The following is a 26,958-nucleotide window of genomic DNA, read 5'->3' as shown; positions in this document are numbered from 1 at the left end:
GGCACTCTCCAGGGGAACAGGCAGCCTGGGCTCTGGATGGGCATCTTAATGGCATATCTGTTCCCATCAGGCCTTTTTATTTTTATTTATTTTTTTTAAAAGATTTTTATTTATTTATTTAATAGATAAGAGATCACAAGTAGGCAGAGAGAGAGGAGGAAGCAGACTCCCTGCTGAGCAGAGAGCCCGATGTGGGGCTCGATACCAGGACCCTAAGATCACGACCTGAGCCGAAGGCAGAGGCTTTAACCCACTGAGCCACCCAGGCACCCCCCATCAGGCCTTTTTAGGCCATTGTGGTTACTCACTGAAATCACATGGCTAAGCTCTCTGGCAAGCACGAGGCGACTAGCTGGTCGCTATCTCTGACCATGCTCTTTGCCCTAATGCTCCCTCTTCCAACCTGAATTTGCTTCGGGGCCTTAGTCACCTGGCCATTAGACCACAGGTTCAGAATCCATGCCCATGGTGTTCCTTTAACCCAGACAGCATGTGATACTATGGATAGAGCCCAGAACTAAAGGTAGACCTGAAGTTCTTAGCCTGGGTTAGCTGGGTAGCTCTGGACAAGTCTCTTTGCCTCTCTGGGTCCCAGTGTCCTCATCTGTAAAACACAATAGTAAATGATACTGCTTTTCATGCCGACTGTAAGTTTTTGTGAGTGAAGATCAGAAGAGAATGACAATTATTAGGTAACACTGCATCCGATAGTCTTGATAGACTGATTCTCGGCTACAGCGAATTCTCACGATCCCCACTCTCACGGGACTGGGTGGGGGTTGGGTCGTGCAGGGGAGCCTGGTGCACTGCAGGTCCCTTCTGGTGAGAGGGCAGGGAAACCTTTTATGTTTACAGTTCACTTCTTTTATTAAGGCGGCATAATAAACGCTCCTGTCCCACGGGAGAGCAGTAGAGCTAGAACAAATAAGTTTTTCACTATCTGTAGTGGGAAGGAGAGAAGAGCCCGGAAGGGGGAGGGCTACAAAGACCAACCGCCGGTGCTACCCTCTACACTCGGGTCCCGCTAGGATCTCCCTGGGCCTTAGTTTCCCTTTTTGTCAAGTGAGGGGCTGAGCTCAAGGCTCAGATTATACTCCTTACTCGTCCATAAAGCATTTCACTTGTCGATTCTGGTCAGGGCCTTCCAATGTGTGGGGCCACACCTGTAAGACAGGGCTTGGTACCAGGGAACCCACTTTGATCGCATTCTCCCATGTTTCAGGAAGTGGCTAGAGACGAAGAAGCCGTGAACACCATGCTCAGGACCCCAGAGAACCGGACTCTCGTTAAGCGGATGCTGATCAAGTGCGCGGATGTGTCCAATCCCTGCCGGCCCCTGGAGCAGTGCATTGAGTGGGCTGCACGCATCTCCGAAGAATACTTTTCTCAGGTGAGATGCAGCCTCTTATAAGTTCCTTGAGAAACACAGTAAGACCATTAGAGGCAAGGGACTGACCACCAGGAAGTAGAAAGCTAAGTGAAATTCTGTCCTTGGGGAGCACGGCTTGCATTATAGGCCTACCAGTAATTCGGTCAGCTTCCCTTATCTGAAAATGCCTTTGCCTGACTTCCGGCAGAATGTTTTCACTGGCTATAGAATCCTGGGCTAACGACTTTCTCTTAACAGCTTTTACACTGTGGTCTGCCATTCATATTCTCTCTGGGTAGAAAAAATTCTTGTAGGGCAGAAAAAAAAAATACAATGGCTAGAAGTTTTGCAGATTTATTGAAAGCATATACGTACGTGCCACATCCGAGAGGGTAGGGAGGGACACAGCAGACAGAGGGGAGCAGACCCCACACCAGGAAGACAAATCCCCATAACACTTGGCTTTGAAAAACAGAGATTTAACTTCTTACACTCAGTGGGGCTTATAACCCGGAACTTGAAAAAATCAGTGGGCTTAGGGGTACCTGGGTGGCACCACCCCAAAGTGACTCCTGCCCCAGGGAGAGGGAAAGGAAACCACACATACCAGTTCAGCTGTGGTCTCAGCCGTAGTGTGGTCTGACCCAGCTCAAGCCCCGGACAGACCCACTCCCAACGTAGACCAAACTCTGCCCACAACAGGCAGAGAGCACCATTTCAGACGCCTGGACTGAAGGCAAACACAGCAGCACCCCCAGGAGATACCCCACAGCACCAGGTTCTTGTGTACCAGTACTGCACGGCCACTGCTTTTAAGAGCAGAGACGTAGCTGAATTTCCAAACACAGAGACAAAATGAGGAGGTAGAGGAGCATGTCCCAAATGAAAGAACATGACAGAATCCTAACAAGAGATCTAAGTGGAAAAGAGGATAACAAGCTTGATGGAGAATTTAAAGTAAGGGCAATAAAGATACTAACTGGACTTGAGAAAAGAGTGGGCGCCCTCAGGCAAACCCTCAGCAAAGAGAAACAAAGAACCAACCAGTGATGACTCAGTAACTAAAATTAAAAATTCACTAAAGGGAATAAAAAGAGGAAGAGCAGATCAGTGACCTGGAGAACAGAGTCATGGCAAGCAGTCAAGCTGGATCAAGAGGGATAAAAAAATAAAACTATTGAGAATAAGCGGAGGGAACTCAGTGACACCATCAAGTATAATAAGCATTTCATGGGGACCCAGAAGAGAAAGAAAAGGGGCCAGAAAATTTCTTTGTAGAAATAGCAGAAAAACTTCCTAAATCTGGGGAAGGAAACAGAAATCCAGATCCAGGGGCGCCTGGGTGGCTCAGTGGGTTAAGCCTCTGCCTTCGGCTCAGGTCATGATCTCAGGGTCCTGGGATGCAGCCCTGCATCAGGCTCTCTGCCTACTTGTGATCTCTGTCAAATAAATAAATAAAATCTTTTAAGAAAAAGAAAGAAATCCAGATCCAGGAGGCAGAGAAAGGCCCCAGCAAAATCAACTGAAGGATGCCCATACCAAGACACACAGTAATTAAAATGCCACGAAGAGCATTTTCACAGCAGCAAAAGAAAACGGTTATATAAAAGGGAACCCCCGAAAGGCTACCAGTTGATTTTTCAGCAGAAAATTTGTAGGCCACAGGGGTGTGGCATCATACATTCATAGTGCTGAAAGGGAAAAAACCTGCAACCAGAATATCCGGCAAGGCTGCTACTCAGAATAGAAGCAGAGGTAAAGACTTTCCCAGACCCACAAAAGAATTCATGACCGTTAAAGCAGCTCTACAAGAAACGCGAAAGGGGATTCCTTGATTAGAAAGGAAAGACCATAAGCAGGAGTCAGAAAAGTAGGAAACACAAGAGCAGTAATATTAAGTATATCTACAAAAATCCGTCAGTGGATTCCACAAAATAAAAGGATATTTAGTGTGACAACATCTACCTAAAATTTAGGGACAAGAGGAATAAAAATTTAATAAAGAATTCTGTATGCATAATGTGTTATATATAACCTAATGGTAACGACAAATCAGAAACTTGTAATAAGCAAAAAAAAAAAAAAAAAAGGAAAGGCAATTAATGTGGGAGAAGAGAACAAGGGAAGAAAGGAACAGAAAAATTGCAAAACAACAACAAAATGGCCACGAATGCATACCTATCAACAATTATTTTGAATGTAAATGGACTAAGCAATGAGAAGACAAAGGGTGGCAGATGAGATAAAAAATTAAGACCCATCTACATGCTGCTCCAGCAGATTCATTTCAGACCTAAAGATACACAGACTGAGTGAAGAGATGGAAAAGCATTTATCATGCAAATAGGTGTGGACAGAAAGCCAGGGTAGCCATACTTGTGTAAGACAAAATAGACTTTAAAACAGAAGACTGTGATAAGAAACAGGATAGTACAGAGTCATAAAGGAAACAATCCAACAAGCTATAACGATTGTAACTATTTGTGCACCAAATTGTGGGAATGTAAAGAAGCTAATTAACAAATGTAAAGGAAATAATCAGTGGTAATACAGTAATAGTAGAGGACTTGACCTTGCACTTACAGCAATGATCCATCATCCACATGAAAATCAGCAATAAAACAATGGCTGTAGGGCGCCTGGGTGGCTCAGTGGGTTAAGCCGCTGCCTTCGGCTCAGGTCATGATCTCAGGGTCCTGGGATCGAGTCCCGCATCGGGCTCCCTGCTCAGCAGAGAGCCTGCTTCCCTCTCTCTCTCTGCCTGCCTCTCCATCTACTTGTGATTTCTCTCTGTCAAATAAATAAATAAAATCTTTAAAAAAAAAAACAATGGCTGTAAATGACGCATTAGACCAGGCCGATCCATGACCAATATATCAAGAACATCCTAAAACAATATGTGTTCAAGTGCACATGGAACATTCTCCAGGATAGATCACATATTAGACCAAAAAACTCAAAGAATTGAAATAAAACCGTGCATCTTTTTTCCAACTCACAAAGCAATGACACTGGAAGTCAACCACAGGAGATACTTGGGGAAAGAACAAATACACGGAGGTTGACTGACACGCTACTGAACGATGACTGGGCCAACCAGGAAATCAAAGAGGAAATAACAATACATGGAGACAAATGAAAGTGAAACACAATGAACCAAAATCTTTGGGATGCACCAAAATTTGCTCTAGGAGGAAAGTTTATAGCAATACAGGCCTGCCCCAGGAACCAAGAAAAATCGCAACCTAACCTTACCTCTGAAGGAGCAAGAGAAAAAAGAAAAAACAAAACCCCAAACCAGCAGAAGAAAGGAAATAGTAAAGATTAGAGCAGAAACGAACAAAATAGAAACAAAAACCAATAAAACCTCTCAGTGGAATCAGGTTCTTTGAAAAGATCAACAGCCTGTTAGCCAGGCTCATTAGAGAGGGGGCACCTGGGCGGCTCACCCCACTGAGTGTCTGCCTTCGGCTCAGGTCATGATCTCTGGGGTCCTGGGATCGAGCCCCACGTCAGGCTCCCTGCTCAGCGGGGAGTCTGCTTCTCCCTTTACCTCCCCTCTACCCACTCTCTAAAAAAAAAAAAAAAAAAAAAAAAAAAGTACGTGAAATCAGAAATAAAAGAGAAATACCAACCAATGCCGCAGATCCATAATATACATAGTATAAAGCATTATGAGACTCTTACAAAAAATTACATGCCGACAGACTGGACAATCTAGAAAAAATAGGTAAGTTCCTAGACACACAAAGCCTCCCATGACTAAACCAGGAAAAATAGAAAATTTTAACAGACCAATGACCAGCAATTAAATTGAATTCTGAAAAAACAGCAGTCCAGGTCAGACAGCTTCACAGGTGAATTCTCCCGAACATTTCAAGAAGAACAAATATCCATTCTTCCCAAACTATTCCAAAAATAGAAGAGGAAAGAAAGCAATTCATTCTTTGAGGCCAGTATTACCCTGATACCAAAACTAGATACAGACACTACAAAGAAAAAGAACTGTAGGTCAGTATCTCAATGAACATAGATGCAAAAACCCTCAATAAAATATTAGCAAGTGAAATCTAACAATATATTAAAAAATTAATTCACCACCATCAAGTAGGACTTATTCCTGGGATACAAGGGTGATTCCATATTTGCAAATCGATCAGTGTGATAGATCACGTCCAAAAGAGAAAAAATAAAAACCATATGATCGTTTCAGTAGATGCAGAAAAAGCATTCAGCAAAGTACAACATCCGTTCATGATTAAAAACCCTTTGCAAAGGTTTAGAGGGAACAAACCTCAACATAATAAGGCCATCTATGAAAACTCCACAGCTGGGGCTCCTGGACGGTCAGTTGGTAAAGCGTCCAACTCTTGGTTTGGGCTTAGGTCACGATCTCAGGGTCGTGAGATCAAGCCCCACATCACAGCTCCGCACTGAGCACTAAGTCTCCTGGAGTCTCTCCCCCTCTCCCTCTGCCTCTCCCACTTGTGCTCAGTCTCTCTCTCAAATAAGTAAATCTTTAAAAAAAACAAACACAGAACCAACTTCATACTAAGTGGTGAAAAACTAAAAGCTTTTCCCCTAAGATCAGGAATAAGACAAGGGTGTCCACTCTAACCACTTTAATTCGACATAACCAGGAGTCCTAGCCACAACAAACAGACAAGATGAAGAAATAAAAGGCATCCAGATTGGTGGGAAGTAACTAAAAACTTTCACTATCTGCAGATGACATTATACTACATACAGAAAACCCTTAAGACTCCGCCAAGGGGGCCTGGGTAGCTCAGGTCATGATACCAGGGTCCTGGCTGCTTCTCCCTCTCCCCGCTGCTCATGCTCTCTCTTGCTGTCTCTCTAAAATAAGATCTTTTTAAAAAGACTCCACTCAGGGCGCATGGGTGGCTCAGTTGGCTAAGCATCTGCCTTTGGCTCAGGTCATGATCCTGTGGTCCTAGGATCGATGTGGTCCCCGCATCAGGCTCCTTGCTCAGTGGGGAGTCTGCTTCTCCCTCTGACCCTCTCCCCCTCTTATGCTTTCTCTAATAAATAAAATCTTTATTAAAAAAAAAAAACTAGACATGATAAATGAATTCAGTAAGGTCACTGGATACAAAGTCAATGTAGAGAAATCCGTTGTGATTCTGTACCCTAAATAGTGAAGTAGCAAAGAGAGAAATTAAGAAAATCTTATTTACAGTTACACCAAAAGTATTAAAATACCAGGAACAAAGTTAACCAAAGAGATGAGAAACCTGTATTCGGAAGGCTACAGAAAACTGATGTAAGAAATTGAAGATAACACAAATGGAGAAGTATTTCATGCTCTTGCGTATAGAGACTATTGTTACAATGTCCACACTACCCAAAGCAATCCATGGACTTAATGCAGCCCCTATCAAAGTACCAGCAGCATTGCTCACAGAACTAGACAAATAAGCCTACAATGTGTCTGGAACCATAAAATACCCAGAGTAGCCAAAGCAGTCTTGAAAAAGAAGAACAAAACTGGGAGATATCACAACCGCAGATTTCAAGATACACTACAAAGCTACAGTAATTGAAACAGTATAGTACTAGGACAAAAAGAGACACATAGATCAATAGAACAGAATTGGGAACCAGAAATAAACCCAAACCTATACAGTCAATCTTCAACAAAGGAGGCAAGAATAAGCAATGGGAAAAAGTCTCTTCAACAATTAGTGCTGGTAAAAAAAGAACGCTACGTGCAAAAGAATTCAATTAGACCACTGCTTAAACCACACACAAAAGTAAACCCGAAAGAGGTTAAAGATCTAAACGTGAGAGTTAAAGCCATAAAAATCCTAGAAGAGCGTCCAGGCAGTAATTTCTCTGACATCAGCTATTAACATTCTTCTAGGTATGTGTCCTACGAAACAAACAAAATATACTATTGGGACTACTCAAAATTAAAAGCTTCCGCGCAGCAAAGGAAACAATAAAAGACAACCTATGGAATGGGAGAGACTATTTGCAAATGACCTCCCATAAAGAGTTAATATCCAGAATATATTTTTAAAAAGCTGTATAGCTCAACATCAAGGAAAAAAACTAATCCAATTTAAAAATGGGCAGAAGACACGAATGAACATTTCTCCAAAGACCTCCAGACGACGAAGAGACACAGAAGAGATTCTCCGCATGACTCATCAGGGAAATGCAGGTCCGAACTGCAGGGAGGCATCACCTCACACCTGTCAGATCGGCTACAATGAAGAACACGGCAAGTGCTGGTGAGGCTGTGGAGCAAAGGGAACTCCCTGCGCTGTGGGTGGGAACGCAAACAGGTGCCGCCCTTGTGGAGAACAGTGTGGAGGCCCCTCAGAAAATTACAAACAGAACTACCATAGGATCCAGTCATTCCGGTACTAGGTATTTACCCAAAAAAAATCAAAGACACTAATTTGAAAAGATAAATCCACTTCTCAGTTTACTGCAGCATTATTTACAATAACCAAAATACAGAAGCAACTCAAGCATCCATCAGTACGTGAATGGATAAAGCAGTGTACACACACACACACACACACACACACACACACAATGTATATATAATGGAGTAATACTTAGCCTTAAAAAAGAATGAAATCTTGGGGCACCTGGGTGGCTCAGTCGGTTAAGCCTCTGCCTTCAGCGTAAGTCATGATCTCAGGGTCCTGGGATTGAGCCCCACATCGTGATCTGTCTGTCAAATAAATAAATAAAATCTTAGGGGCGCCTGGGTGGCTCAGTGGGTTAAGCCGCTGCCTTCGGCTCAGGTCATGATCTCAGGGTCCTGGGATCGAGTCCCACATCGGGCTCTCTGCTTAGCAGGGAGCCTGCTTCCTCCTCTCTCTCTCTCTCTGCCTGCCTCTCTGCCTACTTGTGATCTCTCTCTGTCAAATAAATAAAATCTTTTAAATAAATAAATAAATAAATAAATAAATAAATAAAATCTTTAAAAAAAAGAAAGAAAGATAGAAATCTTGCCATTTGTGATAACATGGATGGACCTTGAGGGCATTATCTTAAGTGAAAATAGATCAGAGAAAGACAAGTACTATGATCTCACTTATGTTTGGAATCTTAAACTGATAGATACAACAGATTACTCATTGCGGGGGCGGGGGTGTGTGAAATGGATGGAAGGAGTCAAAAGGTACAAGCTTCCAGCTGTAAAATCAGTACAATGTACAGTGTGGCTGTATAATTAACACTGTATTGTATATTTGAAGTTGCTAAGAGAGTAGATCTTCACAATTCTTATCACAAGAAAAAAATTCTGCATGTGTGGAGGATATTGACTTACTGTGTTGAGCATTTCACCATATGAACAAGGATGGAATCATGTATATCAGTTACACTGCAATTAAAAAAGAAAACACTTTGGATGCATGGGCCGCTCAGTCAGTTAAGTGTCTGAGTGTTGATCTCAGCTCAGATCTTGGTATCAGGGTCATGAGTTCAAGCCCCTTAAAAAAAGAAAGAAAAAGAAACACTTTATAAAATGGTAAATATATAAATATATAATATATATAATATTATATATTATATAAAGCAGTAACTACAAGGGTTTTTTTCTCTTAATTTCTCTAAATACATAGGACTTTTTTTTTTAAGATTTTATTTATTTATCAGAGAGAGAGGGAGAGAGCGAGCACAGGCAGACAGAATGGCAGGCAGAGGCAGAGGGAGAAGCAGGCTCCCTGCCGAGCAAGGAGCCCGATGTGGGACTCGATCCCAGGACGCTGGGATCATGACCTGAGCCGAAGGCAGCTGCTTAACCAACTGAACCACCCAGGCGTCCCAATACATAGGACTATTTTAAGCAAGTCGTAATATTGCATTGTAGAGTATGTATAAAGGATAGGGCAAAAGGAAAAGTACATGAGAGCAAGGTTTTTACACCGTACATGAAGCGCTAGTTATAAAAATTAGCTCAATAGACTGAAAAGTCAAGGATATATAGGGTAATCTGTAGAGCACCTTGTGTTGTTTAAAAGTTAGTAGGCATTATAATGGAACGCTAAGATATATTAAAATAGACAAAAGTGGCAGAAAGGAGAAACAGGAAACAAACAAGGGGAAAAAAGGTAAAATGCGAGCTCTACCACTAATCACACCAAGACTTAACATTAAATGTTAGTGGACTAAACGCTAATTAAATAGGAGATCATCAGGTTGGATTTTTTTTAAACCAACTACGTGCAGTCCACAAAAGACACAAAATATAAGGAACAGATGCATACAAAGACAGAAATGGATGGAGAAAGATTTATCACGCAAGTTGTAAATATAAAAAGACTGGAGTGGTTACGTTGATCTCAAATGTCAAGATAGAAAATGTTATGAGAGAGAAACTGGGCCCTTCAGAATGATAAAGGGTCAGTTCTGTAGGAGAACACAGTAATCCTAATGTGCGTGCACTTGATAATACACCTCATAAATGAAGCCAAACTGACAGAGAAGTAGCCAATTCTATAGACAAGGGTAGATATTTCAACGCCCTCTTTCAGTAACTGATGGGATGTCCAGATTGAAATACTGGTAAGAACAGACAATCCAGACACTATCTGTCACCTTGCCGGAGTTAAATGTTCACTACACCCTAAGTGGCAGAACGCCTACTAAGCACATCATGTGCTGGGGACACAAATTACTTAGTAAATTTAAAAGACCCGAAATCATACAGAATATATTCTGTTGCTACAGCAGAATGAAATCAGAACTCAGTAATAAAAAGGTACCTAGGTCAATGCCAAATATTTGTAAATTGAACAACACACTTCTTAATAATCCCTGGGTCAGATATCAAAACAGTCCCATTTACAAACACACTAAAAACAACATCTAGGAATAAATTTAACCGAAGAGGTGAAAGACCTGTACCCTGGAAACTATACAACACTGGTGAAAGAAATTCAAGATGACACAAAGAAATGGAAAGACACTCCATGCTCATAAATTAGAACAAATATTGTTAAAATGTCTGTACTACCCAAAGCAATCTACAGACTTAAGGCAATCCCCATCCCATTATCAACAGCATTTTTCATAGAACCAGAACCACCAACCCTAAAATTCGTATGGACCCACAAAAGATCCTGACTAGCCAAAGCAGTCTTGAAAAAGGAAGAACTGAATGTGTCATGGTTCTAAATTTCAAGTTCTAGTACAAAGTGATAGTAATTAAAACAGAATGGTATTGCAGTAAAAAGGACACATAGATCAATGGAAGAGAGCAGAAAACCCAGAAGTCAGTTACTCTTCAAAGGATTGAAGATACAATGGGACAAAGTCTCTAACAAAAGTTGTTGGGAAAACTGGACAGCCACAAGCCAAAGAATGAAACTGGACCACTTTCCTTCACTATACACAAAAAATAAAACTCAGAATGAATTGAAGACCTAAATGTGAGACCTGAAACCATAAAAATCCTTGAAGAGAGCATAGGCAGTAATCTGACATCATCCATAGAAATATTTTCCTTGCTATATCTCCTGAGGCATTAAAATAAAATGTCTCTACACAGGAAAGGAAACAATAAAACTAAAAGACAGCCTACAGAATGGGAGAAGATACTTGCAAATGATGACGTATCTGACAAAGGGTTAGTATCCAAAATACATAAAAATCTGATACAACTCAATATCCCAAAAATCAAATAATACAGTTTGAAAATGGCCAGAAGACATAAATAGACATTTCTCCAGAGATGACATAAAGACACGGCCAGGGCACAGGAGAAGAGGCTCAACGTCACACATCACCAGGGAAATGCAGATCAAACCTCACCCCTGTCAGAATGGCTGAAATCAGGGGTGCCTGTGTGGCTCAGTGGGTTAAGCCTCTGTCTTCGGCTCAGGTCATGATCTCAGGGTGCTGGGATCAAGCCCCGCATCGGGTTCTCTGCTCAGTGGGGAGCCTGCTTCCCTTCCTCTCTCTCTCTGCCTACTTGTGATCTCTGTCTGTCAAATAAATAAATAAAATCTTTAAAAAAAAAAAAAAAGAATGGCTGAAATCAGAACACAAGAAACCATAAAGGTCGGTGAGGGAGTGAAGGACAAGGGTGGTGCCTCGTGCACATGGGTGCGCACACGGACTGGTGCGGGCTCTGCGGAGAACAGTCCGAGGGCCCACAAAAAAATGAAGAACAGAACTTCTTCCCAATCCAGGAGTTGCACTACTGGATATTTACCCTTAAAACACAAAAACGCTGATTTAAAAGGATACTTGCACCTCTGTGTTTGTAGCAGCATTCTCTACAGTAGCCGAACGATGCAAGCAGCTTGGGTGTCGGTCGACAGACGACTGGATAAAGATGTGCTGCACACAATGGAATATTACTCAGCCATAAAAAAAAAAATGAAATCTTACCATTTGCAACAGTATGGAAAGAGCTAGAGAGTATAGTGCTGAGTAAAATAAGCCAGCCAGATAAAGACAGATATCATATATCTCACTCATATGTGGAATTTAAGAAACGAATGAGCAGAGGGAAAAAAAAAAGAGTAAGAGACAAACCAAGAAACAGACACTTGACTTTTATAGGTGGGTGGGGGAAATAGGGGGTTGAGGATTAAAAACTACACTTAAGGGGCGCCTGGGTGGCTCAGTGGGTTAAGCCTCTGTCTTCGGCTCAGGTCATGATCCCAGGGTCCTGGGATCGAGCCCCGCATGGGGCTCTCTGCTCAGCGGGGAGCCTGCTTCCCCTTCTCTCTGTCTGCCTCTCTGCCTACTTGTGATCTCTGTCAAATAAATAAAATCTTTAAAAAAAAAAAAAAAAACTACACTTAAAATGATGACAAAAATAAAATTAAAATAGAGAAGAAAAACCCTAAAGTTAATGACTTAGATTTCACTTTAAGCAACTAGAAAAAACAAAGCATATATAAAAGATAATATTTAAGAGCAAAAAATGAGAAAATGGAGAAAACAAATTAACACAGCCAAAAGTTGATTGAGAAAATTAATAAAATTTTCCAATGTCTAATTAGAATTATCAAGAAAAAAGAACACTAATTACCAATATTAGTAATGAAAGAGGTATTGTCATATCTTACAGATATTAGAAGTATAGTTTTTTAAGGTACCAACAAATTTGACAACTTAATGTCTTAAAAACTACAGTTTACCCAAAGCAACAAAACAACCACCTGAGAAGTCCTGTATTAAATTATTTATCAAAATTTATTCTGAAAGATTTTCCCACAAAGTAAATTCTGGGCCCAAATGGTTTCACTGAGGAATTCTATCAAACATTTAAAGAAGAAATAACACCAGTCTTATAAAATTGTATCAAAATATAGAGGCAGGGACAGGGAGGGTACCTGGCAATCTCACTCAGTAGAGCATGCAACTCTCGAGCCTCAGAGTCATGAGTTCAAGTCCCACATTGGGTGTGGCATCTACTTAAAAAAAAAGAGGGAGTGGAAACACTTCCCAACTCATTTTATGAAGCCGTTATCATTCTGATACCTAAATCTGATAAAGACAATACCGGAGCACATTACAGTCTATTGTCTTCATGAACATAGATGCAGAGATACTTAATTGAATAATATATAAAGACGATACTATCTTATCATAAATTAGAGGCTTTTTCCCCCAAGAATGCAAGGTCAGTTCAATATCAGAAAAATCAAGAATTATAATCCCCATCCCCAATTAAAAGAAAAGAGAAAAAACACGATTATTTCAGTAGCTACAGAAAAACCATTTGATGAAATTCAGCATTCATTCATCAAAAACACACTTAGCAAGTCAGGAATAGAAGGGAACTAACTTTAAAAGGGACATCTACAAAAACTTACATCTGACATTATATTTAATGGTAAAATATTGAATACATTCTCAAGACTGGAAACAAGGTAAGGGTACCACCACTGTTGAACCTTGGAATTGGCTGTCCTAGCCATTGCAATAAAAAGGAAAAAAGTACAAAGAAGATAATTTTTTTTCATCTTTGCAGATGACATGGATTTTTATATGGAAAGCTCCAAGGAGTGTGCAAAATGATAGCATTCACAAGGATTTTATTTAGCAAGGCCCTAAGACAGAAGGTCCTAAGACACAAAAATACAATATTTTCTATTGTAAAAAAAATATTTCTGTACTAGCCAAAACCAACTGGAAAATTAAACTAAAAACCTAATCCTATTTACATAGCTATAAAAAAAATCCAGGAACAAATTAATAAAAAGAAGTCTAGTCCTTTACACTAAAAACCACAAAATATTGCTAAGAGATTAAAGAAACACTTGAACATCTGCAGAGGTGTACCGGTTCTCCGGACTTGCAAGGCTTCCAAGGCTCACTGCTGTTAAGGTACAGTTTTCTCCGAATTGATATATACATCAGTGCAGTCACAGTCAAAATCCCAGCGGGGTGGTTTTGTTGTTGGGGGAGGGAGGCGGCTAGGAGTTCTGGGTTGTTGGGTTTTTTTGTAGAAACTGACAAATGGATTCCAGAATTTATATGGAAAGGAGAAGGACCTTGAAAAAGCAAAGCAAACTTGAAAAAAGTTGGAAAATTCACACTATTTGTCTTTAGAACTTAAAATAATCACGCTGGTGCAGTGCTCGCATAAGGAGGTCAGGGACATAGACGGAGAATACAGAGGTCTCAGGAGTGGACCGCGTCCACACAATCAGCGCGGAAAGGAAAAGGGTTTTCAGCAAGTGGTATCGGAATACTTAGATATTTCTACCCAACAAAAGAACCACAACTTCTACCTCATACCGGAGGAATATTGTTTCACCGTGAATCGTGGATCTAAATATAAAGCCTCAAACCTCAAGCTTTTGAAGAAAAACACAGGAGACTATCCTAATTTGGTCATTTAGAAATGGACACATATTTTGTAGTTACAAAAAACCACCACCATAAAAAGAAAATTTGGGAAATGAGAATCAAAACTCCGGAACTGTGCTCATCTGCACACAGCAAGCCTCTGTAGGAAAATACCCAGAAGTCCCGGCCAACAGCTAAGTCAGGATGTATGAGAAATGACCGCTCATTAATAAAAAGACAAACCACCTCATTTAAAATGGCCAAGTATTTTAACACACACGTCACAAAAGGAGATGTACGAACAGTCAAGAAGCTTATGACAAGTGCTGAACATCATTAAGTCATCAGGGAAACAGATGCTAGAACCACAGGGAAAACCACTACACCCACTAGAGTGTCCAGAAGTTTCAAAGACTGACAACACCGAGTTCCTAAGGATGTGAGGCACCTGGGATTCATCATCAGTAACAGGTGTACAGATGCTACAACCTCCTTGGAAGCAGTTTAACAGGAGATGTGTGTGTGTGCGTGCACGCATGTGGTAAAACACACATAAATCTTAACATTTTCAGTGGTCATGTGTTTGTTTTCCTTCACTGTTCTAATGTGGTGTATCACCTCAGCTGATTGTAGATGCTGAGCCGTCCTTGCGTTGCTGGGCTCTACCGCATGTAGTCACAGCGTATGATCCTTCCATGTGCTGCTGGATTCTGTGTGCTATCTTGCTGAGGATTGTTCTGTCAGACACTGGTCTGTGGTTTTCTTGCCGTGCCTTTGCCAAGCTTTCGTACTGGTAACGCTCCCCTTCTCAGCTGAATGAGGAAGTGTCCTCTTCTCTGCAATTTTTTGGGAGAGTTTAAGAAGGATTGGTCTTAATTCTGTTTAAGTTTGGTAGAATTCACCAGTGAAGCTATCTAGTTTGGGGTTTTTCTTTGTTGGGAGGTTTTTCATTAGTGGGTTGAATGTCCTTACTAGTTACAGATCTACTCAGCCTCTCATTCCTTCATAATTGAGTCTTAGTAGGTTGTAGGTTTTGAAGAATGTTAATTTAATCTACGTTGTCCATTCTGTTGCGGTACAACTATTTACAGTATCCCCTTACAGTCCTTTTATTTCTGTAAAATAGTTATGTCCCTCTTTTTTCCCTTGTTATTTTGTCCCACTTTTACTTCTGATTTTAGTGATTTGAACCTTTTTTTCCCTTAGTCTGTCTAGTAAAGATTTTTCAGTTGTGTTATAATCTTTTGAGAGACCTGGCTTTTGGTTTTGTTGATTTGATTTTTCTTTTCTCTGTTTTACTTACCTCTGCTCTAGCCTGTGATTTCTTTACTTGTGTGGGCTTTGAGTTTAGTGTAATCTTTTTCAAGTAAGGTGTAAAATTAGTTGTTGAATTGAGAGTTTTCTTTTTAATGTAGGTACTTATAGCCATAAATTTCCCTGTCAGCCCTACTTTTATCTCATCCCATAACTTTCTAGATGTTGTGTTTTCATTTCCATTTGCCTCAAGGTATTTTACCATTTTCCTTGTGATTTCTTCTTTGGCCCCTTGGTTAAGAGTATTTGATTCCCACGTATTTGTGAATTTTCCAGGTTACTTCCTGTTGATTTCCAGTTGCATTCCAAGTAGAATAAGTACTTTCTATTAAGATTAATCTTTGTAAAGATTATTCTAATCTTTAAAATATTTATTAGGGTTTGTTTTGTGGCTGAACCTACATTTTATCTTGGAGAATGTTCCACTTACGCTTGAGAAAAATTACATATCCAAATTGTTGCTAGGTGAATGTTCTCTTAATGGGAGGTCCCATTGGTTTGTAGTATTCGAGTCCTCGATCCCTTATTGATCTGTTATCCATCCTCAAATGTGTGGTATTGAAGTCTTCAACTGTTATTCTAGGAGGGTCTGTTTCTCCCTCCAGCTCCATCCGTGTTTTCTTCCTGTAGTTTGGACTCCGATGTTTGGTGTAGATAGGCTTACAATTGTTGCATCTTCTTGGTAAATTAACCTGTTTTTCAATACATAGTATCTTAATCTGTTTTAGACTTAAAAATCTATTTTGTCTGATAGCAGCATAACTCCTCAGTTCCCTATTGGTTTTTTCTTGGAATACCTTTTTCCATCCTTTCAACCTACCTGTGTCTTGATATCGGAGAGAAAGCCTTTGGTAGACAGAATATAGTTGGGTCAGGTTTTTGTCCTTCCTGCCAGCTATGCCTTTTGATTGGGGAGTTTAAACCACTTACATTTAAAATAATTACTGATGAAGAAGGACTGACTTTTGCCATTTGTTTTCTTGATGTCTTACAGCTTTTTGGTTTTCTTTTCTTTTTTTGTCTTTCCTGTTCCCCATGACTGCGTGCCCTTGTGTTTGATTTGTTTGTAGTGACACCTTTGCTTTCCTCACTTCCTCCTGTGTGTGAGTGTTCTGGATTTTTGCAGTTAGCATGGTACATAGAATATCTTAAAGTGAAGCAATTTATTTTAAATTGATACCAACTTAGTCATACATACAAACTCTTATACATCTGTCCCCCACCCTACTTTGATGTCATGGGTTGATATATTGCTATATTACATATCCATTAATGGGGGTGATTCTTATGCATGTCTTTTAAATCCTGTAGAAAAATAGTCGAACCGGGGGCACCCGGGTGGCTTGGTTGGGCAGCTGCCTTCAGCTCAGGTCATGATCCTGGAGTTCCGGGATCAAGTCCCACATCAGGCTTCCTGCTCAGCCGGGAGTCGGCTTCTTCCTCTGACCTTCTCCCCTCTCATGCTCTCTCCCTCTCACACTCTAAGAAGTAAGTAAAATCTTTTTAAAAGAATGAAAAAGAAAATAGTGGAATTACAAACCAAAATTATAGTAATATTGCTTTGTATGTTTGTGCATTTGCCTATGTGTTTACCTTTACTGGAGCCTTCACAGGACCCAGAGTTACTGTCCAGCTTCTTCACTCCCTCCAGCATTTTCTGTAAGCCAGACCCGGTACTAATCCGTCCTCTCCACTTGCTATCTGGGAGCGCCTGCACTTCCATCTCGTTTTTGAAGAACAGCTTTGCCAGATAAAGAATGCTCAGTTGATGACCGCTCTGTCTGCTTCACATCATTTCTTCCCTGCCTACAGGCGTCCCAGGCTTCTCCTGAGAAGTCGGCTCAGCATCTTACGGAGAATTTCTCGTAACAAGTCATTTTTCTCTTGCTGCTGTTAAGATTCTTTGTTTCTGGCTGACAGTTCGGCTGTAACGTGTAGCGATGAGGTTCTTCGGGCTTTTATCTGGAGTTGTCTGGCTTCTTGGTGTCACAGGTGTAGGCCTTCCCTCCCGTGGTGGCAGTTTGGGGCTGTCACTTCTGATGGCCGCTGCTGCGACTGTCTTGGCCGGACTCTGATAATGCAGGTATCGATCCATTTGATAATGTCCTGTAAGTCCCTCAGACTCTTGTCACTCCTCTTCATGTCTTTTTGCTTCTCCTCCTCACACTCAGGAACTTCAAATGCGCTGTCTTCCGACTTGTCGCTGTTCCCATGCCCCCCACAGCTGCTGGTGGATCGCTCCCGTGGATTTTTCAAATCTATCTTTGCATTTTTTAGCTTCCAGAATGTGTTTAGGTGCTTTTCATAACTTCTTTCTCTTTGTTGCTATTCTTACGCGGCTCACACATCATTTTCCTAATTTCCTTTAGTCCTTTGTCTTGGTTTCCTTTAGCTCTTTGAGCAGATATAGGATGGTTGTTTTAAAATCAGCAACTTCTGGGGAGCAGGCCGGGACCTGGGACTGGTTCCGAGGGTAAGAGTGGCAGCGGCGGGGCACCAGGGTGGCTCAGTGGGTTAAAGCCTCTGCCTTCGGCTCGAGTCATGATCCCAGGGTCCTGGGATCGAGCCCCGCATCGGGCTCTCTGCTCAGCAGGGAGTCTGCTTCTCCCTGTCTCTCTGCCTGCCTCTCTGCCTACTTGTGATCTTTCTGTCAAATAAATAAAATCTTTAAGAAAAAAAAAAAAATACAGTGGCAGGGGGTGGGGACCAGCTCCCTGGCCTGAGAGGAGTTTTCCTTTGGTCTTGCTGAACCTGGGACCTGCCTCCTCTGCCTGGAACAGCCCTGCCCCCAAGCCCAGCCCCTGCCCCAGCCTGACCAAGCCCCTTCCCACGCCCCCCTGATGTCTCTCCCCGGTGCTCTCCTTCCTCGCCTGCCCCGGGCCACCTGCACCCCCAGCCCGGCAAGCTGCTCAGATGGTCGGTTAGGATGATCTGGTGCCAGAGCCTGGCTCCCCGGGACCCCAGTGCCTTTGGTCACCACCCGCCTCACGGTTCCTTTTGGGTGGCCCACCGAGCCGGGGCCCACCTTACTTACCCCTCGCGTCCCCTGCCCCTCATGTGACCGGGGACCTTCAAGGGCTCCAGGAAGCCGTCCTGTGTCACCACGGACATCCCCTCACCATTTTCTCCAGGACGCTGTGGTGAAAGCAAGACCTTCGTTTAGAAAAGGAGTTCCCTTATCTCTTTCAGGATAAAATTAAGATCTTGGGGAGAAAGGCAGGTTTCATTTTTTTGCAAATCTCTGGAATCCTAAAGATGGTCTGCAAGAGTCTGACGCACACAAACGTGCTCATCTGAGTTGTTTCTTCCCTTAGGGGTCCTCGGGGGGTTCAGAACTTTTTCAAATAAAACAGCTGACCTGAGGAGAGCAGCAGCCCCTCGATCCTTCTTTGCGAGGGCGGCTTCTTTCCCAGCGCCGTGGGCCTGGCTCCGGCTGCACAGAGCCGGGGAGGCGGCCGGGGTGCGCCCCTCCCCCGCCCCGTATGCACCTGCTGCACCGGCCTCTGGGGCTCACGGAGCCGCTTCGGCGAGGAGCTTCCTGGGGGCGGGAAGAAGAGCTGGGCAAGGGAACTGCTGGCCGCAGGCTCCCGCTCTGGGACCCCTGCTCTCTGGCTCGAGCCCCGGTCCCTGCTCCCCATGAGCTCTGGGGCCACTCCTGAGGGAGCGGAGCCAGACCCTGGAGTCTCCTAATTCGGGAGTTTTCTGCTTTCCAGACGGATGAGGAGAAGCGGCAGGACTTGCCCGTGGTGATGCCGGTTTTTGACAGAAACACCTGCAGCATCCCCAAGTCCCAGATCTCCTTCATCGACTACTTCATCACGGACATGTTTGATGCTTGGGACGGTAAGAGCTCCGCGGCTGGCGCCTTCCACAGGCGCATGGGCCCAGGGCGCGGCTGGCCCCGGAATGGGTGTGGGGCTTAGACTCTCAGGAGGACGGAGGAGGAGAACCGTGCCTTCCCCGAGGACCCCGGAGGCCTGGGTGCTCTTCCCACCCCTCCCGTGCTCAGGGCAGCAGCGAGGGCGGGGTGCTGGGGGGCGGAGATGGCCCAAGAGCAGCAGGTGCTGCGTCGGGGCGCAGGGGAGGTGGGGGCGTGGACCAGAGCGGGGGTCCGGAGAGACTGACAGGGCCATGGGTCTGGGGTTCCGCTGCCTTCCTAACCGCCCCCCCAACCCCCGGGAGCTGATGAAAGGCTCCAGCAGATTCCATCCCCTCTGGGGCCCCTGCCGGAGCTGTCACCTCCGGGTATGGGTGGAGCAGCTGGGCAGAGGTGATGCACCTGCCCGCTGCCCCCTGCCCCTTAGCCCGAAGTCGCCTGAGGCTGGGAAGGAGACCACATCCCTGTCCTTTTCTCCAGCCTTTGTAGACCTGCCTGAGTTAATGCAGCATCTTGACAACAACTTTAAATACTGGAAAGGACTGGATGAAATGAAGCTGCGGAGCCTCCGGCCGCCCCCTGAATAGCACGCAGCACCGCCCGGGCCCCGGAGCTTTGGCCCTCGGCTCGTTCGGAATTCCTGAGGCAGCCGGAGGCCCCGGGCCCTTGCAGTATTAGGCCGAACAGTGCCAGGTCTGCAGAGCCCGTGAGAGCACCTGGGGCCGTCGGCGACCTTCTGCAGCCACCAAGCAGTGCCGCTGCCACCAAGTGCGACCCGGTCCGCCCTGTGGGGCCTGCAGCAGGGGCTCTTCGGACAGTGCCAGGAGAGCCGGCCAGCGCGGACTTTGCTCCCCGAGAGCTCAGAGGGACCCTCTCCAAAGGACGGGGAGGGGTTTTCTGCCGCTGACGGAGAATGTCCTGTTGCAGACCCTGTCTCCACCCGCCTCCAGCACTTACAAGCCGCGCCCGGCGCTCGGAGCTTGAGGCCCTCCCCGCGGCGAGAAGGTGCAGTCGCAGGCCGGGAACACTACTGAAGGTGACTGCGCTCGCACACTGAGCAGCGACTGAAAAACACAGAAGAAATTTTGAAGTTGATTATTAAGTACAAAGAAATTTTGAAGTTGATTAATATCAGTTATTAAAATGTTTTATTTATTTTATTAGAAGTTCAATATTTTCTATGAATTCTGAAATACTTCAAAGCCAAAGCCAACGTTAAACGCCATGACCAAATTTACATGATTCATATTCATTAAATATGTATTACTTGGTGTACAGACTTATTTTCATAATGCAAATTAAAACTATAAAATGACACCTTTTTACTGCACTACAGAAATATTTGTGTATGTTAGACTCTTCTGATTGATGCTCACTGGGAAAAGCGGTCTTGGGGGAGAGCCTGAGTCTGAAGCCCTCGAGGAGAGCAGCTCCTCCGTACAGAAAGCAGAGCCCTGGGACTCTCTGGTCATCTGATGGGCTTTGCAGGTGACTCCCCAAATTCAGCGAAATTAAGACCTAACACTTTTTCCCTAAAATTTTATAATTGAATTCCCATAAATCTGCCTTATTTTATAGTACATTTCTACAAGATATTCCCTATGAAAGAACAAAAATGGAGTATTTAGTGAACTGACATTTTATACCAATCTGTTTTCATCTGAAGTGGGAGTCTTTGATTCCAGAAATTTATAAAAGGTTCTGTATCTTCACATTTTGAGTAAGTGTAGTACCATAAAAAATGACACAGGATGACAATGTCAAAGTGCTTGTCGTTTCATTTTAAAGTTGTATTTTTTCCCCTGACAAAAATGAAATTAAACTATTTGTTTTTAAGAAATCATGTGTCGCCTTTTCTCTGGAGTCTGATTATACTTAAAATAAGACACCTTTATATTACAGAGACGATTAATCGTTAAATGACTTCTTCAGGGTCACAAAAGGACAGATGAATATGTTGAAAACTTCTCACCACTTGGCTCCCATTCAAAGCTGTTGGGGCTGGCACCTCAGAAGTCCCTTTACAGACTGCTTTTCCCATGCGAAGACATTTGACCTAGGTTGGTAATTGGGGACCGAGGTGGGAGAGGCCTCCCCTCTCCTCCCCTCTACGTGCTGGGAATGACTTTCCCGAGCAACTCAACCATCAGGAAGTAGAGAGAGCAGTGCGTGCGACACCGCCCGAGCTCCACCATGACCTGAAAGAGACTAAAAGGAGTGTGCTTGACGCGTTTCAAGGGAGAAAAGCAGCAACAGAAACCATAAGGTAAACCAAGATAGTTTTAAAAATAGGTAGATTTGAGAAAGAACCTAATGGACATTCTAGATAAGGAAGAATATAGTCATTGAAACAAACAGAAAAGTTCTGCACAGATTTACCAGAAGGCCAGACACAACTGAAGAGCAAAGGAGCACATTGGAAGACTTGGAAGTTACAACCCACGCAGCACAGAGGTTTTAAATTAAAGCAAAATTAAAATACGGAAGGTTAAGTGAAATGCTTCAAAATACATCTGAATTAGATCAGTGGGAGAGGCACTAACTAAAGAAAGCCTGAGAGTCCCTCAGACTTAAAGGGTGCTCTGAACCCCAAGTAGGACAAGCAAAATCCATCTACACAACACAGTAAGGAGCTCCAAGAGGAAAACCTCACAGTCGCGAGAAAAGACGGAGCACTTACAAGGGAACTAGTGTTAGACTGCTGTCACTCCTTGGCCACCAGGGCCAGAAGACTTAGGAATAACCTCTTCGAAGTATGGAAGGAAACTGTCAGCCTAGAATCACATACTGAACTAAACTATTGCTCAGGAGTGAGGTGGTAGTGTACAGACAATTTTAGACATGTACGCAGCTCTTCGTAAACAGACTCCATGGAAAGAAATGCTGAAAGACTTCTCTCAAACAAGTCCAGAAAGAGCTGGGTTATGAAAGCAACAGTAAACAAAGAAACTGGTAAATATCTGGGCAAGGCTAAGTAAACATGTCGAGTGGGGCCGAAATAAAAGTGATGTATAATCAGGAGGGGCAGGTATGCAGCAGGCTAAGTGTTGTGGAGGACCAAAGAGATGTTTATTACAGACTTTCAATATGATTACCTGGAAGTTAAGGGAAATTGTCAAAGGAATAAAAGAATATGGGATTTAAAAATTACTAAAAGGAAAGCTAAGTGAAGAAATAAAATGTAACGGGGCAAATCTGGGTGGCTCAGTCGGTTGAACGTCAGACTCAGTTCGTGAGATCAAGCCCTGTATCAGGCTCTGCGCTCAGCACAGAGTCTGCCTGAGAGTCTCTCTCCCCCTGCCTTGCGTGCTCTCTCACACGATCTCAAATCTTCCTAAAAAAGAAAATGTAACTAACGCTACCTGTAAGAGATAAATGGAAAAATAAACTGTGAATAAGACAGAGACAGAAATAAGCACAAGCACACAGCATCCACATCACACTAAAGATCCACGGCACTGGTGGTACCACGGGTTGAGAGGGAACCTACAGGAGCAACAAATTCATAAGCAAAATATAGAAAGAATGCCTAGAAATCCATAAGGGCAAAAAACCAAGGTATTTTAGACCCTTCCGATTAACGAGTTTTTAGCATCTGACAATAACAAGTCAAGTGTTGATGAGGGAATGAGAAAATGCGAACTTTCAAACTTCTGTGTAGGAGGTTAAGAACCACAACAGAAAGCAATTTGGAAATACCCACTGAAGTTTCTCAATGGCAATTTTACTTCCAGATCCCAGAGAAATTTGCCCATGTGCACAAAAAGATATATTTAAGGATCTTCACACTCAGACTTCGTCACAGTGAAAAAGTAGCAACCATCTGAATGTCCTTAGTAGGAGAATGGATGAGATCATGATGTCATACCCAGACCGTGCTGTATTGTTGTAGACACTTTCTCCTCATGGTCCCTGCCTCTTGGGATCCACAACTTCGGGACGGATCTAGTAGTTTGCTTCTAACCAATAATGTTAAAATGATGGTGGGCCACTTTTAAGATGTGGCTAACAAAAGACAATACTTTTCTAGGGCTGCCCTAAAATGTGACCACAAATGGGTAGCTTAAAACAGCAGCAAGTTGTTTTCTCATAGTTCTGGGGATCAGAAATCTGCAATCAAGCAGTTGACAAGGTGATTCCTTATGTAGGTTCTAAGGGGGGAACCATCCCATGCCTTTCTCCTAGCTCTTGGTAATTGCCAGCAATTCTCAGCATTCCTTGGCTCATAGATGCCTCCTTCCAATTTCTGCCTCCATTTTTCACATGGCCTCTGTGTATCAGTGTGACCTCTCCTCAGAAGAATACCAGTCATTTAGGGCCCACTCTGATTTCAAAAATTTCATCTCACAATCTGAGATGAAAAGACTCTATTTCCAAATAAGGCCACATCCTGGGATTCTAGGGGATCTGAATTTTGGTGAATACTTCAACCCTTTACAGACAGTGATATCCATCTTGGGCATACCCTCTTGTTCTTTCTTGCTTGCTCTAATGAGGCAAGCTACTCTGTTGTGAGCTGCTCCATGGAGAAGTCCACATGGCAAGGAAGTGAGGGTATCCTCCAGCCCACAGCCGCGATGGAAGGGAAGTCGTGCTGCCAGCAATGAGTGTTGGAACAGATTCTGCCACAGTTGGGTCTTCGGATGGGACCACAGCCCAGGAGACATCTTGATGACAGCCTCAGGAGAGACCCTGAGCCCGACAACCCAGCTAAAGATCCACACTTGGATCGTACCCATAGAACTTGAGATACTAAATGTTTTGTTTAAGCCAGCCAACTTTACCATAAGTGACTGCACACTAACAAGTAACGAATCCGTATACTGTGTACAGCACTTAAAAAGAATAAAGGAGAGCTAGAGATGTCAACTGGGAAAAAGCTTAAGATCAAATCGAACGAAAAAGCTACATTGTAATAGAACACCAGTCACTTCAATTTTTTGAATACCCAAGATAAAACACTGTTGTTCATGGAAAAAGTCATGGTGGGAGCATTAAAATGTGGGGGCAGTTTACAAATACTCTGAGTTAGCTTGTGCTACACTAAGGTCTTGGTGTCCACACACGGTAGAGAGCCAAAAGCTTTTCTGCCAAACTCCCTCACGCCTGCATTTCCGTGTCTAACTTAGGATCACCAGTCAGATGCAACTGCGTGAGATTCTAGGTTTAGAGGGAGTCAGAAGGGAGAGAAGCACACGGAGGCCTACGTTTTGCAGGTCAGGAACGGCGCTCTGCACCAGCAGCCGCGGTGGAGTTCTGACTGTGGCGCAGGACTGTAAGGCTCTGGGGCCCCAGCGGACCCGGCCTCACAGCCCAGCCGAGCCCAGCCCAGCCCTGAAGCATGGCTTTAAGGAGACTTTCTGGGAAACTCAGCAAGACTCTGTTTCTTCAGTCCTTCCATTGATAAGTCCCTTCTGCTTCCACTAGATGGGGGGTTGGGGGGGTTGCGGTTCTCTGTTCTCAAAATTAAGCAATCTGACCGAGAAGGCCACACCCCAGCCAACTTCTTGAAAGTGGTTCTTGGGGGCAACAGAGGCACATGTACTGGGGAGACCTTCAAAGGGAACTATCCTCATTTTGTTTTTTTTTGTTTGTTTTTTTTGTTTTGTTTTGTTTGTTTGTTTTACTTTAAATACAGAGATTTATTTTTTTTCCCCTTTAAATTTTTTATTTTTTATAAACATATATTTTTATCCCCAGGGGTACAGGTCTGTGAATCACCAGGTTTACACACTTCACAGCACTCACCAAAGCACATACCCTCCCCAATGTCCATAATCCCACCCCCTTCTCCCAAACCCCCTCCCCCCAGCAACCCTCAGTTTGTTTTGTGAGATTAAGAGTCACTTATGGTTTTTTAAAGTAAATATCTAAAGCAGACAACAAAATATTAACATTTATTAAATCTGGTGATGAGTATTTTTAAAATACTTTACTTTTTAATATGTTGATATTTTCTAATTTAGGTGGCTAGGAGAATATATTTAAGTAGAGAAAATCTAAGTAGTGTGTAAAACAGGAAAGCCCTATGAAAACAATGAAGTCAACTATGAAAGTTAAAATATTATATATACCAACCACAGTAATTCAAAAGAAAAGGGAAAGGTGTGTGATTTATTTTACAGAAAGCTTACTTCCATAATACTGGTGTTTGGAGACTTCTACTATAAGGAAAAAATTCAGTAGAAAAAAATAGAAACATGAACAGGAAATTCATCAAAAACAGCAGTATAAGAGTTTCTTAAAAGTTTATGCTAAACCTGATAGGCATTGATACAAATTAGAACCAACTGGAGATATTTTTCACCTTTAAGATTAGTAAAGAACAAAAAGTTTGATGACACGATGTGTTCACAAGGCCATGTGGACACAGACACTGACAAGACAAGAGCAGAAATTGGTACAACCTCCATGGAGGGCAACTTTGTCAAATCTCTGCGAGTCACAGACCGGTGTGTACTGGGGCTTAGCAATTCTACTTCCAGACATATCTTAAGATACATTCACACACACGAGAAATGACACATACACAGATTTATTTAAAGCAGCCCTGCATGTAACAGTAAAAGGCTAGAAATAGCTTAAATGTCTACCATTGATGAAGAGTAAGTAAATATGTGGTGGTTTGCTCCCACAGTGGGGACTTTGCAGATAGAAATGAGAAGGTTCTTTGTGTTCCTTATAGGAAAAGATTATGAAGATGTGTTAAGTGTGGGTGGAGGCGCAACACAAATTGTGTGTGTGTGTGTGTGTGTGTGTGTGTGTCTAGAAAGTGGAGGGGGAGGGAACGAGCACCCTAGAATTGTTTAAATGTTAAATAAGCCTAAAATCTCAGCTGCACATGCAAGAAACAACAGAGATTCCCTGTGGGAGAAGGTGTTGGTGGCTTGGGAACATGGCTGGACAGGAGGCTCCTCCTTGTATGTCCATTGTCCCTTTTGAATTTTAAATAGTGCGCCTGACACATACAAAAGATCTGAAAAAACTAAAAGGCACACCCTCTTTCAGGATGAATTAATTTTGCAAAGAGGTCATGTTTTTCTCCCGTAACTCATCTCTGAATTGAGCATGACTCCCAATTGAAAAAAAAGTCTTTTTAATCTACCCAAATCATTCTAATGTTCATACAGTATGTGAAGCAAAGTCAGGAAAATTCTGAATATGAACAGCACAGAGAGGATTAGGACAAGATAGAGACACACATTAAAAAGCTGCCATTTATAAAGAGTGACGCACTGACCCCACTTTGGACGAGTAAAGGGAACTGAATGGAGCCAGAAATGGGACCCAAACACACACATGTGTTTAGTAGGTGATACAAGCTGCGATCTCCCATCACGGGAGGAGATATGGACTTATTCAATAAGTGCTTTTGGGATGACTCGGTCAGTATCAGAAATAATGTGCAAATTCTTTAAAAGTAAACAAAACACCAGGGTGGGCCATTTAGGGAAGATGATGTAGGAGGATCCTGAGCTCCCGCGTCGCACAGACACACCTAGGTGACAGCTCTGTATATACAACTAACTCTGAAACCCTGAGTTTCAGACCTTCTGCGGTTAATCGCAGAGAAGAGGTCACACTTAAAAGGGGAGGGGCAGGG

At 43.0% G+C, this 26,958-nt stretch overlaps 1 protein-coding gene across 2 annotated transcripts in view; it reads left to right on the top strand.

Annotated features, from left to right (window-relative positions):
• PDE8A (phosphodiesterase 8A) overlaps positions 1-20,515 on the top strand; it is a 146,981-nt gene extending 126,466 nt beyond the window's left edge. For both annotated transcript variants that reach the window (XM_032342012.1, XM_032342013.1), the window contains 3 exons: positions 1,223-1,390; positions 19,192-19,321; positions 19,836-20,515. In XM_032342012.1, the coding sequence (XP_032197903.1) occupies positions 1,223-1,390; positions 19,192-19,321; positions 19,836-19,942 (405 nt within the window). In that variant the 3' untranslated portion in view covers positions 19,943-20,515. The remainder of the gene's footprint in view (positions 1-1,222; positions 1,391-19,191; positions 19,322-19,835) is intronic.
• Positions 20,516-26,958: the final 6,443 nt, after the last annotated feature.

Source organism: Mustela erminea, chromosome 5 (genome assembly GCF_009829155.1).
Source record: "Mustela erminea isolate mMusErm1 chromosome 5, mMusErm1.Pri, whole genome shotgun sequence".
NCBI classification, from domain to species: domain Eukaryota; kingdom Metazoa; phylum Chordata; class Mammalia; order Carnivora; family Mustelidae; genus Mustela; species Mustela erminea.
The sequence above is the reverse complement of the archived record's forward strand: the minus strand, read 5'-3'. Positions and strand labels throughout refer to the sequence as shown.